Source organism: Ictidomys tridecemlineatus, chromosome 3, assembly GCF_052094955.1.
Source record: "Ictidomys tridecemlineatus isolate mIctTri1 chromosome 3, mIctTri1.hap1, whole genome shotgun sequence".
NCBI lineage: Eukaryota > Metazoa > Chordata > Mammalia > Rodentia > Sciuridae > Ictidomys > Ictidomys tridecemlineatus.
The window spans coordinates 86271290-86288666 of NC_135479.1; the positions used below are offsets into that span (position 1 = coordinate 86271290).

At 48.3% G+C, this 17377-nt stretch overlaps 1 protein-coding gene across 1 annotated transcript in view; it reads left to right on the forward strand.

Annotated features, from left to right (window-relative positions):
* The first annotated feature begins 428 nt into the window (after window positions 1-428).
* Window positions 429-17377, forward strand: part of Clstn2 (calsyntenin 2) — a 573808-nt gene continuing 556859 nt past the window's right edge. Inside the window, exon 1 of the mRNA XM_021728308.3 lies at window positions 429-672. Coding sequence (XP_021583983.2) covers window positions 558-672 — 115 coding nt within the window. The 5' untranslated portion in view covers window positions 429-557. The remainder of the gene's footprint in view (window positions 673-17377) is intronic.

Here is a 17377-nt window from a genome sequence, read left to right on the forward strand (position 1 = left end):
TCTGCAGGCGACCCCCAGGCGCCAGGCAATCACTTTCTAGGGGAGCCCATCATTCCTGGCAGCAGCTGTTTGGAGAACCTGACTGGGGACGCCGAGCCAGAGGGCTCCGGGGAGTCGCCCACCAGAGTCTTTTGGGTGCTGACGGAGGCAGGAGAACGCGAGTGCCCCGCGTAGGGTCCGCGGGAGGAAAGTTGGGGGCCAAAGCCGCCAGGCTGGGAGCGCGGAACCCAGGGCCTGTGTCCGCGTCTCATGAATATGCACGAGCCACCTCCCTCCCTCCGTGACGTCACGGGCCGTCCCGGGGTGAGCGCCAGAGCCGCTCCGGGTCCGCGCCAGTGAGCGCGGCTGCTGCTGGCGAGCGAGCGGCGCGGCGGAGGGCACCGGAGGCCGAGCGCGGCGGCGGCGGCGGCGGCGGCGGCGGCGGCGGCGGCGGCGGCGCCTGAAGCGCACCCAGCGGGCACCGCGAGGCGGCCTGCGACGCGGCGGACACCGGGAGGCGAGAGCCGGCGCGGGCAGTAGGCGGCGGCGGCAGCTTGTTGGCGGCATCGGCGGCGAGGATGCTGCCTGGGAGGCTGTGCTGGGTGCCGCTCCTGCTGGCGCTGGGCGTGGGGAGCGGCAGCGGCAACGGCAGCAGCGGGGGCAGCCGGCGGCGCCGCCTCCTCGCGGCTAAAGGTGGGTGCTGGGGAAGTTTTCTCCTCTCCTAGCAGGGAGGCTGGGCAGGCTTGAGGGTGCAAACGGCGGGGACCCGGCTCACGCTGGATTTGCCCACGGTCCTTTACCGCAGCTTCTCCGGCTTCTGTGCGCCCGCAATTCCCGAAGTCAGCGCCCAATGCAGGGGACCAGGGAGGTTCCGCCCGCCCGCCCGCGGGCGCCGACCCCATCCCTGGGCGGGGTCCCGAGGCCAAGGAGCAGGCGAGGTCTGGGGAGTCCAGACAACTTTGGGGGCGGTCTGTGCCAGGGTGGGAGCGTCGCGGGCTCCTGCCCAGGGATGGCTTCAGCAGGGCGCTGGCGCTGCCGCGGGGAGAAGCAGGTGTCTGCTCCTGCCCCGGGGGGAAGATCAGCGGCGGTGTCTTTAAAGGAAGCTGAGCTGTGACTGGTCTCCGAGGTCGAGGATGGAGTGGAAACTTGGAGGCTCCAGGGAAGGCCCACCCGTGGCACTCCGCGTGGTCCCCCAGGGCGGCCCTGGCTCCCCTGGGAATGCGCGCCCTCCGGGTGGGCGGCAGAGTCCCGAAGAAGTGCGCAATGTGATGCTCCCCAGTTTCTCCGACTCTGCTAGGGCTCCCGAGGTCCGAGGCGCTGAATCTGGTACCCCTCCCTCGCTCATCCAGTTGTTCTGAAGATGTTGACCTCCCCACCTCTCCCGCCCGGAAGGAAGCTGGAGCCCGGTGAACGCCTGGAGATGTCAGGCGAGCCTGGGAGCTGACGAGCCCTGGACTTTGCTGCTTCGGAGCAGCGGGTAGGGGCGCCGGGAGGGCGGGTCTGAAACTGAAGGTCACGTGCTCGCAGGCAGTGTGGAGGCATCAGAAAAGCAGGGCCGCGTAAGGGTGGGTGCAGGTGGGCGCAGGGGAGGCTGTGGCAGACCCAGGCTAGAGCGCTCAGCTTAATGATAACTTGTTGATTCTCTGCGCTGTCGACGAGGGCGTGAGTTTGGTTTGCGGGCTGTGGCCAAATTTGCCGGTTGACAAAGAAGAGGGTACATGACCCTTTGGAATCTTGACTGGCGGTCACCTTAGGGCGGAGGGCTTTGCACCAGTTGGAAAAGAGGCTCTCTATTAGAGACAGCCAGATCTAGAGGCTGGCTTTGAACTGTAGTGTACCAGTGGCTCAGAGAAGGGAATGCGTATCAGGTGGATTTACTCTTGGCGGATGGAGAGATCCAGAGGCAGACGGTGCGTCTTGTCTGAGCTTTGGAAACTGTTTCTCCTATAACTTGAGAGTAATGAATTTGAAGATAGGAGAGTTTCTGTTTATTTGTAATCTTTAAATTTTTTTATGACATAATTTCAAAAAAAAAAGCTTATTAGCAGGCTCCCTATTTCTTTCTAACCCTCCCCCTCCGACTCTGTGCATCTTTGACAGTTTTTCTTCTGCAAAGACAAACTCATTCCGGAAAAAATGAAAGGTCTTAAACATAGGTAAAGGTGACACTGAGATGAAGGAATCAAGCTAAGAGACTGTTTCTGTGAAAACAAGAATAATAAAAGAAAGAACTTCCCAACCCTTTGCCTTGGTTCCTTAGTATAGATACTTTGTTAAGCAGGCAAATTACATTCCGAGGGGAAGATTTTTCTATTTCTTTGTACCAGAGCAAGTGACATATTTATAAGCAGATGTCTACAAACAGGGGAGGAGGTTCACAGCAAGTGAAAATCAGGGAAGAAGTCATTTGGGAAGAAAACCTGGTGTGCATAACACATTGCTGAGTTCTCATGTCAGGGTGGAAAGATGAGAGAGCGAGGAAGAGAAAAATAAGGCTATCAGTGATTCACTTTATGTGAATAATTATGTGCATTTTAACCAACATCCTTCATCTTCCCCACTTAGATCATATCCATTTCACGGTTAAAACCAGTCATTTGTCTTCCGAGTATAAAAAGTTTATAGATCCTCTGAAGTGAATCCCCCTTGTTTCCGCTTCTTTCCCCCTTACAACCACTGGGGGGCGGCAAAGAGCACCATTTGCTGCCCTTTTTTTGAGACAAATGTGTAATATTTGTTCACAGCAGAGACATTTATTATGACACTTTAGTTTGTATTTACAGGACCGACTTTCTTCATTACAATGCGCTTGCAGTTTATGTTTTCAAATCACATAATCTCTGAAGAACGTTTGAGTTTAATAAACACTATATGCTTTCGGTATGATATGCCCTGCCTCTGATTTTTTGCCATTTTTAAGCTTCATGTTGTTATTTCCATCACCAAAAAAAGAAAAGAATCAGGATGCATGTGAAGGAGATTGAACAAAAATATTCTCTTTCTTCTTCCATACAATTTTGTATCTATTGTGGGAGAAAATCGGGAGAGTGACAAGGAGCTGTCTGGCAGAGTTGATGTGCTCTCTGGACAATGTCTGGAAGTGTGTGCTCCCAGCTTCGTGCTGGTGTGGGATGCCTGTGTCTGTGGGGCGCAATATGCCTTCCTTGTTTCTTGTTGTAGGAGACCAAATAGCTAATCCCCAGGAACAGTGTGAGGTTTTCACAGAATCTCTGCACTTTCAGTGCAATTTCAGAAATCATATAGTGTCCGGGCAGTCACAACCCTTTCCCTCCACCCTTCTCTATCTTGTCTATCAAAAAAGAAAAACTCTTATTGGATTCCATGAAGAGACCAGATTACTTACCATGTGTTCTATGAAAGAAGCTGGGGAGGGATTTTGGACCCAGGGAGTCTCTGGGACAGAGAAAGACATGCATGTCTTGCCCAAGGGAAAGAAGACAGTACAATCTAGATATGCATGTGAAGGTTTGTGGTAAATCTGGCAAAATGTTGTGGGTCTCACCATCTCAAAGACCACTAGGTACACAGTCCCCTTTCAGTGCCCAGCTTCCAAGCATAGAAGTCACATGGGACAATCCTGAGTATAGATTTTCAGTGATTGGGGTGCTCACCTGTGTGCCCAGAGCCTGGACCAGGGCTCTGGAAGTTTCTGAGCAGATAGCTGAAGACCATCATTATTCCACCCCTACCTGTTTTGGAGGAGTTTTTGACCCACTAGCGAGATAAGATTTTTATATGGAAATTTTAAGCAAATGGCAAAAAGACAGAATTTGTCCAAAGTGTAATACTAACTGAGTGTTAGGAACATAGGCAAGAGACATGGGGCTGGGGAGAGAGAGCTTGCCAAAGTAGCCTTTGGTAATAGGAAAGGGAGAGCACAGAGCAGAATTCTAATAATAATAGTGCAGTTGTAATTGTAGCATTTGGAGCCCCTTTTTAGCATGTAAACAGGTGCTTTGCTAATCCCATTCATGGGCTGTCCTGAACTCTGACAGCACATGCACAGCCTGTCTTAGCCCATTTTACACATAAGAAAGCGAGTCTGAGAGAGGTCACATGACTTGCCAAGACCTTCAGCAAGAGAGTGTGGCTCTGGGGTCAGAATATAAAGGGTTGCCACACCCATGCCTTGTTTGCCAGAGGTTCTTCCCTTTGGATTTGAAAAACAAGTTTAGGGATCACCAGAAACTGAGCTGTTTGTGAGTCTGAATTACCCAGGAGACTTTCAGGGTCCAGGTTGCGGTATTAAAGGGGCTGCAGGTGAATGAGACGAGTGGGCCTCGCTTTCACCTGTGGAAACCTGGGTGCTTGCTCAGAGCAGTGGCCTCATCCTCCTTCCCACAGATTCAAAGCCTTTCTTGAATATTCCAGTCCGCACATGGTAGAACTTCCTGCAGGGGCAAAGATGGTATGGAATTGTGTGATGAATTTTCCTTAATCATCTTGAGCAAGTAGCAGGTGCCTCCTTGGGACATGACAGAGCTTTTTTCCCTGCCTGCAACAGAAATGCCAGAAAGCCTTCAGCAATATATCAGAGCATCTGTCAGAGTCATCCTGAATCACCCGTGGTTCCTGGACCAGATTGTGCTTCATCCTTGCCCTGAACCCTCTGGCCTTCTGGCTAGAAGGTCATCTTCCTCAGCTTCATTTCCATGGTTACTCAAGATGTGGCCAGACGTGGACTTGGCCATCCCTAGGAACCTTCCCCGGCTGGCCACCCAGGAAACATTAGCTGTCCCTCTGCCTGCCTGTGTTTCCTTGTCCAACTCCTGCGCTGCTGTTTTCTGAGCCCTGAGAGCTGGAGCATCATCCTGGCTCTTGCTGCGTGTCCAGGCCTGACCTTGAGACATGAGATGAGCAGTCAATGGTGTTTGGCTTAGTGAATGCACCTGTTTGTAATTCAGGGCATTATCATTTCTTATCCTAGGCATTTAAGACTTTTCTCCCCTCCTGTATGAAGTAAAATTTTGGCTTAATTGCTTGAGAAGTCTGAGTTGCAGTCCAGGCCCTATCCCTTGCCCATAGATATCTTGGGCAAGTTAGTTAACCCTTTTGAGGCTCAGTTTCCTCATCTGTAAAATAGAGGTACAGAAATCTACTTGCGAGTTTGTCAGAATAGTGCTTAGAAAGCACTTCGATTTATTTTGTGGTATACAAAAGGCATTAACTATTGGGAGGCTGAGGCAGGAGGATTGTGAGTTCACAGCCAGCTTCAGCAAAAGCGAGGTGCTAAGCAACTCAGTGAGGCCTTGTCTCTAAATAAAATACAAAATCGGGATGGGGATGTGGCTCAGTGGTTGAGTGCCCCTGAGTTCAATCCTTGGCCACCCCTCTGCCAAAAAAAGGGCACTAACTCTACAATGATTGTAATTACTGGTAGCTTAAACATGTGTCTAATGTAGGTGACTTGGTGAAATTCCCTGTTTCTAATCTCTTAGCAATTCAGCACCTCTGTTCATACTTTCTCCTGATTCAAACTCTGTTCCATTTCTCTACCTTTTGGTCTGTCTTCTTGCTCTTTCTCTCAGTGTGTGGATGTGCATGTGTGTGCAAATATCATATAAAAGTATAAATGCACGTGTACACATGTGTGCATAAAAGCCTCTTCTTCTTCTCTGATCTGTGAATACCTTTGAAGCCAGATCCCCCATTTATCACCTCAAACTTCCTGGAGCTTAATGCAGGGTCAGCACTGAGGAAGGATCAGCTGTTGTTGGCTATGTAAACAAATATACAAATGTAATTCCATGTGCAGACCAGGGTGTGAGAGGTTCTGGTCCCTTGGAGGAAGAGCTGATATTGTGTGATTTGGGGTGTAAAGAAATATTTCCTACCCAGTTAATGCTTTCCTCCCAACTCTGCTGTCCCAGAAAGTAGAGAAGCATTCTTTTTATGACCTTTATAGTGTTGCAATTATGCATGTTTATGTAGACAGGGATAATCCAAACTAGGACACCCAAATAAAAGACTGAGACAGATCATTTATTTTATCATTTGCTTTGTATCCCACCAATATTGGGCCCTGTGGAAATGGTTCCCTTGGAAAGTCAGATTTTGAGGATGGACTGTGGAGACGACTGAACTTGGGGAAGAGTGTCAAGCTGAAGACACTGGTGCTATTTTAGCACAAAGTATCACACTGCAAACTGTGGGGAAGAAACATGCAGAGGCAGGAGGGGGCAGTGGTCAGAGAGGAGTCAGGCTCATGAGCTCTGCTTGTTAGCCTTTCAGCCAATGGCTATTTTTTACTTCCTTCTATTCTCTCTGAGGGGAACAAAATATTAAAGTAAGTTCCAGATATCAAAGAGTTCACCCTCTGCCTATGGCAAACCTCACACATGACTGAACCCTTACAGAACTTAGTAGTTTATAGGAAAATGGTAGATCTTGCAGACCTCAAAAGGTCTTGTAAGAACGACATTGAAGGGGCTGGGGATATAGCTCAGTTGGTGGAGAGCATGCCTGGCATGCACAAGGCCCTGGGTTCAATCCCCAGCAACCTACAAACACACACACACACACACACACACACACACACACACACACACACACACGACATTGGCAAGGTAATGAGAGGTCCGGGGAGGCTTTGTGGAGGAAATGAAAGGAATCTTGATGGATGAGTAGGCACTGGGTGAGTAGCTGGCCATGGGGCAGGACTGGTGAATGCCAGATAGAGTGCCCATGATTGGCACACAGGTGCCAGTGAGGGAGACTCAGCCAGCATAGAATATATTCTGCATACAGACTCCAGAGCTAACGAAATGGCAAAAGTTATTGAAGGCATACCCTGTCTCGGGGAACCATTTTGAAGCACTTTCCATGTCAGTTGGTTTGGTCATCACACCAACTCTAAGGAGGCAAAGCTATTCCCCCATTCTTAAAGAAGAGGAAACTGCGGTCCCAACTCAATACCTCACAGCTCCAAGGTGGCAGAACTGCGGTGCCAAATGCGGAATACTGTTATCACATGGATCGCCCCCCTCACCAGGACTGACCTACCAGAGTGACTTGCTGTGTGCCTCGGGGAGACTCTGAGTGGATCAGAGAGGCTCGGTAGGCCCTGAGGGCATTGCCTCCCTGTCTGATAATATTTGTGTGAGTTTCATGTCAAAACTGCTGTGAGAGTCCATTTGTCGGGAAGCCTCACTGTCTGATTCACTCCTTGATTCAGAGTGAGCAGGGTCTGTCTCTTCCGGTGCAGGCATCTTGAAGTCCTCCCTGCTTCCTGTCATGCCTGGCCTCAAGCAGAGGAGGCAGCTGTCTGCACTGATGTGTTTGGAGGAGTGTCCTGTAGCAGAAGACTGCCCCAGCTGGCTGGCCTGTGTGTCCTTGGTTCTGTTATGGCTCTTCGTTTGGATCACACCTTGCCCTCTTCTGACTCTTTCTGAACCACGCAGGTCAATGGAGGATACCACACATATTTCCAAGTAGGTTAGACGGTTGGACACTGGAAGCTGAAGAGAGGATGCTGATGGGGGTGTCCAGAAAGGCAAAACAGGAAGAGGTTTTTCAGAAAGAGAAGCAGGTGTCTGATGGTGACAGTTAACTTGACTGTTCATCTTAGAGCAAGCGTTCATACATGTCAGTTGCATTTTTCACAAAGACTCATTTCACAGGTCTGTGAATGGACATCACAGGACCCACAACAGCCGAGCCAAGAATATATCAAGGGGTCAGACAGACACGATTGTAGCTGGTTGTAATCCAGGGCCAGGGCATGGGCATGACAAGCCAGGTAACTTCTTATATGAAGCTATTTGTCTCATTGCTTAGAATATTTTCTAATTCTTGGAGCAGATGTCTTATCTCTAATACACCTCCTCAGGACCTTGCTTGTCCCCAGCCCAGAGCACCCTCTGGTCCCATCCATCCTCCCCAGGGGCATCATTGGCCCCGACAAGAAATTTTTCTCCTTGTCCACTTTAAGCCCATTTTACCCACCTCAGGCTCACTCACTGCTCCTGTTGGGGTGCTCCAGGGTACGACGCCCAGCCCCCTGTATCCTAACTCTCATCACCCCTCTGAGAATCTGCTGCTTGTCTCTGTTTGGGCAAAAGGAATCCTCTAGCTTATTTATCTTTGTACATCCATCATCTCCTTTCCTTCATCATATATATCCACCTGATTCTATCAGGAAAGATCTAGAACTCTTCCTCTATGAACCCCAGTTCTGCCTGGCCTACAAGAAATTCCATTCACCATGAATTCCATCCTCACTAACCATTCAGGGATCTGAACTGGTCCCAGGATTATGGAGTTTCTCAAGCTTCCATCCTGCACAGGTTGCTCCTTGTTATGAGCATTGTTCAAACTGCATGGCTCTTTGAGGTCCTGGGATCCTATTTCCACAGGCTCTGAGGGTCTTCACTATTAGCACCTGGAGTTATAGTCTCTTGCCACAGTTCATCCTCATGGTCCCAGAGGTACTGTCACCAGTTCCTGTCCCTTCTCATAGTTTAGATGGGTCCCCCAGAGCCTCTCATTTCTTACACCTTCCCCTTTTCTCTATCATGACCTTAGTAAGGAGCTCCGTCATTCCCAGAGCAAAGGCCAGGATACAGGAGGTGTCTGCAGGGACCTTCTGTCTTTGCCCCGATGCTCAAACCCCTACTGGAGCAAGAATGCACAGGACCCTGCAGCCTTCTTAAAACTAGCCGCTGCATCCTGCTGACCACCCCCACAGAAGCTCCAGTGCTCTAAGATAGATTCCAAGCTTGCCAAGCTGGCATTAAAGATAGGTTTCACCCCCCGTCTTCCTCTCAGTGAGCATTCCAGAAATTTCCAAATGGTAAATGGCTTCATCTTTCAAGAATTTACTACGTGCCAAGCCCTGTTCTGAGTTCTCTCTAGGTGTCAACTCCTAGAACTCTGGTAGCCAAACAATAGGGTGTAAACCCTTACTGTGCCCACTTTTCAAGTGAGGAAACTGAGGCAAAGAAGGCTAAGCTACTTGTCCAGTTCGCCCAGCTAGTCAAACAGTAGAGCCAGGAATTGAATCCACAGTCTAGTTTCAGAGTCCCCTCTCTGATCTCGCCATGTGAAAGAGTTTTAAAATAACACCGATGCCTGAGCCCTGAGTGCTGTAGGGCAGGAGCCGGGATTTTGTGCCAAGCTCAATCTCTCTGATGTTCTTGAGGTTCAGGCAAGATGGAGAGATGCCCCCTGTGCTGTCCTGCTTCTCCTGATGTTGCTATTCCTGCGGGGAGAGGGACTTGTTCCTCTGTATTGCCCCCACCCCTTGTTTGTCTTCCCCTTCAGGTACTTTTTGCCTTCCTGTCTGCCCAGTGGACTAGGAGCCCCTGCAGTGGAATGTGTCCTGCTTTGGTCGCCTTTGTGCAACCAGTGCCCAGGACTGTCTGAGGTCCAGGATGGATGCTGGGTGCTAAGGAGGTGACTGTGTGTAAGGGTGCTGCCACTCACCCTGTAGGACGACTCTGCCCATGCATGTTTTTCTCCAGGTCCTGGCCAATTCCTGCCTTTGGTCACAGGGAGAAGCTACCCTTCTGGCCTTCCCCCTTTAGTGATCTGACTATCCACCCACACCCACTTGCAACATTCACTTTGTAGGGTCTAAAATGCTCAGTTCAACAGATGAATTAGGAGAATAGTAGCTGCATCAAAGTGTGTGAAGGAGGCAGGTTCTGCACGTGCCACTGGAATTGGCACCTGGAGAGGCTGCAGATGGTTCTCTGAGAATGCTCCATTGACTACAATTTTGACTTTTTCCTTTGGAATCAGTGCATTCAATTGTCATGCAAAAATTGTCAATTTTTTTAAAAAAAGCACATCATTTTTGTACTTCTGTCACTTTGTACGTTCATGATATCTATTATACTACGTGGTTAAATACATTTGCATCCTCAGTCAAATGTGACTAGGAAATCCTATGGAGTATTAAGGAAAAGCCAAGGTTCTCCCCCACCCCGCCAACCCCAGGGGCCTGGATCCACTGATTGGCTGTGAGGTTTAAGCAAATAACTCAGTCCCTCTGGATTGGGGCTTTTTTCACAAATAGGAAGGATCCCAGGGTATCTGCCTGCTTCCTTTTAGAAGTTTCCAAATGCACGATGCTGTGAACACCCTTTAAAGTTACGAAGTGCCTAACAAAATAAAGGGATTAGACTTAAGAAATTTGTTTGGAGACTTTGGGACCCCAACCCCCCAAACAAAACCTTCCATCTCTCTTTATACTGTCATGTAAATTTAGTTAATTATACTTTCTGAAGTTTGAACTGAGCACTGAGACCCTTCCCAGCTCTTTGATATACAGTCACACACTGGTGGTCATCCTGGTTATGCAACCAATGCAGCAGTTGCGGGCCCATAAATTTTCAGGAAGAACCAGTCAAAACTGTTAATATCATCAGGCTGATGTGTCGTTTTCCAATTTGCATGGATAACTGCATTGCAGCAAATTAATTAAAACAGATAAATGTTAATCCAGTGCATGTCTCCTTGTAATTAATGAAATATAACCATTACGGAGATGTTTGATTTATTATTTTAATTTATAAAATGCAGAATTCTCCCATAAAGTGAGATATAGTAATAGGCGAAGCTGACCCATATAGAGCATTAGGAAAAATAATCACATTTCTATAAATTAATCACTCTCTAAAAGGATATAGTTCATTAACACCCTGAACTGAAAGTGTTAGATGTAAATTAGATTAACCTTTTTAGTGACACTTCCATTTATATTGCGCATTCTCTTCAAACTCAAAGCACTTTACATATATTAATTCAATTAACCCTCCCCAGACCCTTGTTAAGTAAGTACATATATCAAAGTTGGAAGGGAGGAGACATGAAACCCTTCAAAAATATTGAAGTCCTGGTCTTAGGATGTATTATTTATGATTTCTTCTGCAGCAGTACACTTTATCTGGACTTATATAGCTTGAGAACATGGGTAGGTATTCACACTTTCTCTCTCAGGCTGCCAGGAAACATTTAACATTCCACTCCAGACCTGAAGCCAGAGACACTTCTGCCTGATGCTTAGACCCAATTCTGCTTTATTTAGTCAAGTGCATCCCAGCCATACTGGGCTGGGTGGGTGTAGGATATCTCTAAGCCAATGCAAGTGGCACAAAATTAGTGCTTGGGCATCCAGAGGGTCATCTTCCCCTTGGGATGGCTGCAGGGCCTGGAAGACAGACTGCAGCTCTTGAACAAGACCTCGGGATGCTAGTGGAAAAGAAAGCTTACCCTCTTCCCTGGGCTAATCCTCAGGACAGAGACTGCTGTTTCTTCTCCTCTGGGCTGGAGAGCATGGACCAGCAAGAGAAAGGACTCACTATTCATTTAGCCTAAGTCTGTTTCTCAAGGAATGTTTCCTAGCGAGGATCTGCTGTGGACTGTCACCGCATCTTCTATGGTGGCCATGCCTATTTGGAGTTCTTTCTGTCATTGCAGAGGCCTCCTGGGAATAGATATGCACATGTAACTGGAGGGAGTCTTGCATTATAAGTTCGTGAACCCTGAAGGGACAGACTGTTTCCCCAGCAGCAGAGGACATGTGTTTGGTGACCTCTTGGCCTACATTTTCACGTTTCCAACTCTTTCTTATCCTTCAAGTTCTCAAGCCCATAAGCACTCTTTTAGAGTATTTCACAGATGGGGCCCTTTTAGAATGCCCAGTGGTTCCTATAATAGCTGGTCTTGTAACTAATGGCGCCAGCCCTAACCAAGGTGATGGCTAACCCAAAGGAATGAATTGCTAATGGTGACAGGAGATTCAGTCTAGGAGAATAATTCTGGACTGCGGGGGATTCTTCTCCATGCCTCTGGAGTTAGCACATCACTTACTTTGGTCCTCTCAGTCAACCGACAAGGACAGATGAAGCTCCCAGAGTCCTAGCATCTCACTCCCTGTGCTCTCCAACACTTCTAGATCACTTGGCTGCCAACTGTTCCAGCTTCTCCCCTCTGCAGCCCTGCCTTTGACAGGTCAAGAGTCAGGGTTCGGAGCCAAGAGCTGAAAGACAAAGTTATCACTCAGGAAACACAGAGATGCTGGAGTTTGGGACAAAGTACTGCTTTTTGCAGTTCGTGGTATTTTAAGAATCTTCATTTTTTTTCTTTTTGGTATTTTTGTTTGTCCGTGGGAGTATGGGTTGTCATTTGGAGAAGAAAAGGAGGCTCAGATCATTCATAATCAGAGGAAGATGAATGTCACAACTAACTCCTAGACCCTACCTTCCCGGCTTTCTTTTCTGTGGTTGTCATTGTTGTTTTACAGACCAATTACTTTGGCTTTATTACACCAACTTCAGAAATGTCAAGACGGTTGTATTTTGCTTGATTGCCAATTTTAGAATTACATTTAAGACCCATCTAGTGATTTCTTCTTCTTTAATCGGAAGTCATCGATAAGGCATTTTTATTTTTATTGCACTCGTATCTTTTTGGACAACCCCCTGCCTCACTTCCACCCTAGTCTTCCAAAAAGTTAAATGCTCTCCTCACAAGAGGGACTCAAGTCAGGGACCAGTTGAGAATCTTTGCTAGAAGCTGTAGCTTTTCCTGGAGTTTGGCCTTCAGATATGTCCTACCACCACTCTGTCCCAAAGCCCATTAGAGGATAAGGTGAAGGATGCCAGAATCATTGCATCCACCTTCAGGACCCCTCTTGTACCCCCATTCCCTCACCATCCCCATGCCCCTTGCATGGTCTCTGCCTGCCCTTCAGCATGTCTCTCCTCCTGTTCCTCATGCCACTAATAGTGGCTTTTTGGAGATGGGGCTCTCTTGCTCCCTGGAGCCACTTCTTAAAATACTACTGATAATGATAAGAATCATCATTATTTAGCTTCACAATTGGTGTTTCCACAAACCAGTGGAAAACATGAGTAAAGCATCTTCAGATAATATTTCTACATGTATTGATCAGAGCCAGCCAATCCTGCCAGAGATGGGGGGGGGGCTTGCCATGAGCCACAGCTTCAAAATAAGTCACCTGTTCATACTTCCAACCAAATGATCTCCTGAATAGAAAAGTTGGAGCTGCCATTGATTTGGATCCGTCTACAAGACACTAGGGCCTCTGAGCTCTTCTCTCTTCATCTTATCAAGGAGGAAACATCTCTGACCTTCATGCAGACTCTGGTAATAAGACATGATAGATGATCTCACCTTGCAATGTTTGTTTTGAGAGAGGGCACTGCTCACCCGTAGTGAAGCATGCTCACAGGACAGCATTTTAGCTAGCATGGCAGACTGTCTGGGGCAGTGTGGGTGGACACGTGAAGCAGATGGGTCTCTGCTGTGGCACTCAAGTTGTGTTCAGGTAATAGCAGCGTCTGTGTCCCAGTTGTGTGGCCCCCTCCAGGAATGAGTGTGTGAGACACATCTTCTAGTATCTGAAAGCTGGCAGTGAGTGGTCACAGATCTGTAGGAAACAGGGCCTATGCTGCATGTCAGCTCCAGTGGGCCTTAGATTCTCATATGGGACAACCTGGTGCCTTTTCTGGGCAGATTCTGTGACAGCAGGAGGACATGTGCATTTCCATGTTCCCTCTCCTCTGGACTAAGGCCATTTCTGGGAACTTTGAGGCCTGCTGATCCCCAGTCCACCCACCTGAGTGTCTAGAGAGACACCTTTGAAGGGATAGAAAGGCTCTGTCATCCAAGGGGTACAGGTGCCTCCTTTGTGCAGCTGGCAGTACTCAGGTCCTGTTACAGAAGCCTCACCTGGACGTGGACATGGGGCATCCAGCCTGGTGTCTTCCCTTGTTGAACCTGGAGATGCCTGTTCTCCATCTCAACCGTGTCTGCTGAAGGAAGGGCTCCAGGGACCCTGTCCTCCCCATCAGGAGCACGGAGTGTACGTTCTCTTCAGTGTGTGGGCAGGTTCTGTCTCTTGTCTTTGGTGTCATGGCAGCGACTGTACCCCTGTGAATCTTGTCCCCCTGTTTTAGCCCCTCAGGACCTGGGGAGAGGGTGGAAGGCCAGCAAGGGCTCTGTGGGGGCCTCATTGCTCAGGGAGTACTTGGTGACATGGATTCTCCTTGCCTGCGACTGTGGTCCTATATGTCACCAGCCTGTGAAGGGTTCTTTTTCTTCCATCCCCAGCCCATAGAGAGGGTCTTCCAAACACCCACACCTGGCCACTCCCCTGAGCGGAATTCCTCTGTGTCACTTTTTGACTTTCAGAATTAACTCTGCCCGAGTTGGCTCATCTTAAAAGGTACTCAGTGCCCACCTGGGCTGGAAGGGAAGCTCTGCTGAGCACAGCCCATCCCAGAGCCTGGTGCCTGAGTGAGACCCCTCCATGTGCACCCTCCCCCTCCAGCTCACCTGCGCGGGACTCAGTTCCTGCTCATGGAACCCGCTGGTGCTCAGCGCTCTGCACGCCCTGCTCAGTCTGTGCTTCACCCTGCCTGGCTGCCTGGCCCCTCACACCTCTGGCACCTCTTCTGGGACTCCTCCTGGCTGACAGAGCCCCCCACTATGTAGCTCCCATGCAGACCTCCCCAGTGGCTCTTTCTGATTATATCATCATTGTCCACCTGCTTCCCCTTCACTTGACTATAACTTAGCATTCCTGTGTCCCCAAACACAGTCTAGCACAGAGTCGGTGAGTGGGTGGTAGAGAGAGCTCCCAGGAATCCAAATCTTTTCTGGGGATGATGTGGAGATGTGATAGAGGTTTTCCCTGATTGCTCTTTCTCCTCTGTGCCCTGGGATCCCCAGAGTCTTGAACCTCTGTGGCTGATGATTTAGAAGCGGTTTCCAGAGTGTGTATGTATCATTCTTGGATAATTAATGGAAGTTAACTTTGCCATCCGTGAAAACATGTAGTCAGGAGCTCCCCCTCTGCTCTGCAGCATCGGATACCCTCACTTCAGGACAATACTTCCATCACACCCTGGTGAGAGTCCAGTTGTAATCACCGGCCTGCTGCAGATGGGATGCTGTCCCTCATTGCTCTTCAAATCCTCCTTGTCCCCATCAGCATTCCGTTAAACCTCAGACTGTGCGAGTCTTAAGTGCAGAAAGCGTGCTCTGCTTTCTAAACAGTTTGCTAAAAATGATTTGCAATTTATGATATCAGATGCGTGTAGAGGCAAGATGAGATTTTTAATTGGGAAAGATTTGTCATCGATTCAAGTGGACAGCCACAGAGGATGAGACCTGTGGATTTCTGAGCGCACAGCTACAACAGCACCAGGATGCAGGAAGAGGGGCTGACTTCTGGCTGTGCTGAGGTTTCTGGTTTGTGTGTAGATATAGCAAATGGGACTCTTTCTGAAGTCAGAACATTTACTTCTGGATCTAAGGATGCACTGGCTTAGTTCTGAGCATTGAAGCTTTGACACTACTATGCCCAGACACCACCTTCTCAACCACCTGAAATCCAGAACTTCTGAGACTCCTCGGGAATGGTCCTGGGTATGGGCCATCGCTGCTGGGAGTTGGTAGCCCTGGGAGTTGGAGTTGATTCTGCCCCTGAAAATCCCTTTTTCCTAGGTCTAGGGTTTGTTTGTTTTTTTTTTTCTCTGAATCATGATGCTGTGACATGGGCTGGGTCAGGGCCCAGACATCTCTTTTGGTTTAGATAAAAAAAAAAAAAAAAAAAAAACTGGCTGTAGTATTTGTTGCAGTCAATTCTGCTTTTCCAGAGATAAAACATTGTTCTATTGATGGAAAATTCTCCCTTCATGTGCTCATTGATAATTTAGAAGGATTTTTGATTTTGTGTTGTATTGTTCTTCATCCCCAGGTATCTTTCTTTTTCCTCTTTGTTCACATACACTTGAGGTGCTGCTAAGAGAGAGGCTCCTTCAACAAAGAGAGTCTCAGTTACTTTGAGAAGAAAATGCATTTGAATATTTTTCTTTAATGGGGGATGGTATATCCCCTGAATACATGGCTTGGTGACCTTTGGTAGTTCTGTATTGTTTGACATGAAGTTGAGTTTATAAAAATTTCAGCCCAACGGTAAGTAACGTCGGGGCACTAAGGGATGTATGTATTTCTGAAATGAAAAGACCTGGTTGACATTCTGATTCGAGAATCAACATCATCTCTTATGCGTTACCATATTTTCAATTATAATGGACGATGAGCTGTGCATTTGGAAGTGGCTTTCCTGCAGGCTCCCGCGCAGACCCGATGTGTAATGAAGACAAGAACTTGGGTGGGAGGGGGAGTTCTCACACCCACCCTTGGGACTCGACTTACTACATGCTTCCTTCTCCCTGACTGTCTCCCTGCAACTCTGCCATCCACATTAAAGTAAATCCTTCAGGATTTTACTTTAGAAAAAAAGAATCTTTTTGCATTTTCAGGAAAATTGCATCCTGACTCCCCTTGAAATAGTGGAATCCCAGAAAGGAAAAATCATGGCAGTAAATGCCTAATATTGTATGAAATACCTCTGACAGTCAGAGGAAAGTACATCTAGCAAAAATTTGGGGGAGTAAGACTGTTGATCGGGGTATGATGCTTTTTTCATCTCTTTGGCATTTCAGGATAAATCCAGGCCTTTGCTACCTGGTTGTTTTCCATTTCCTTTTCTCATGCTCTGAGCAGAAAATGTCTTAAATGATGTTCCGTTCCCAGCATGGTTACTCTTCGTCACAGTTTAAGGTCAGGGTTACACTCGGGCAGCCCTAGGACACAGTGGATTTAGGGGGTGCTAGATTTTTCTTTCCTTTCCTTTCCTTTTTTTTACTAGGAGGTTCAGGAATATACCTCCTTGTCCAGAGGGTAGCTATGAAACCAGGTTAGAGATGGCCCCATATCCTCTCTATGGCCAGCTGAGGATGGGGAAGGCTGGCCATCTTTTCCACTCCACTAGGCAGAGCTGGAGGTGCAGAATGGGCTTGAGTTAGGTGGGACCTGCTTCTAGTGGCTTAGAAGGTGAAGCCTCCTTCTCAGAGAGGATGTGAGTTTCATCCTCTCTGGGATGCATTTTTTTCCCAGATTCAATCAAGTGCAAGTTACATGAACACAGCGGTAGCCACCGGGGTGCGTGGGGAAAACGTGTGGGCAGAGTGTGGGTGTAACAGATGCAATCAGTGCCCTGCCGGAGTCTCCTCTGCTTGGGCTGTTTTCATGCATGTCACCTGGCTCCTGTCACAAAAGCCTTTGCTGTTGGCTCTCACTGGATACTACAATCCTCTGTTTGCAAGTTGGGCAGGTCACAAGTTCCAGGGAATTAAATTCTTCTAGGAACTGTCCTTACTAATGGCTGACAGGAGTTGGCAGTCAGCATTCCAGCGACCTCTTCTCTGGGTGGCAGGACAACAGAGTTACTTCACCCACGCCTCCAGGGCTCCACATGAGGACTTGCTTCCACCCCTTCCTGGCTTCCTTGCCTCCTGAGTAGCTTCTCCTCCCCTTCTAGACTTTCCTGAGATCATTC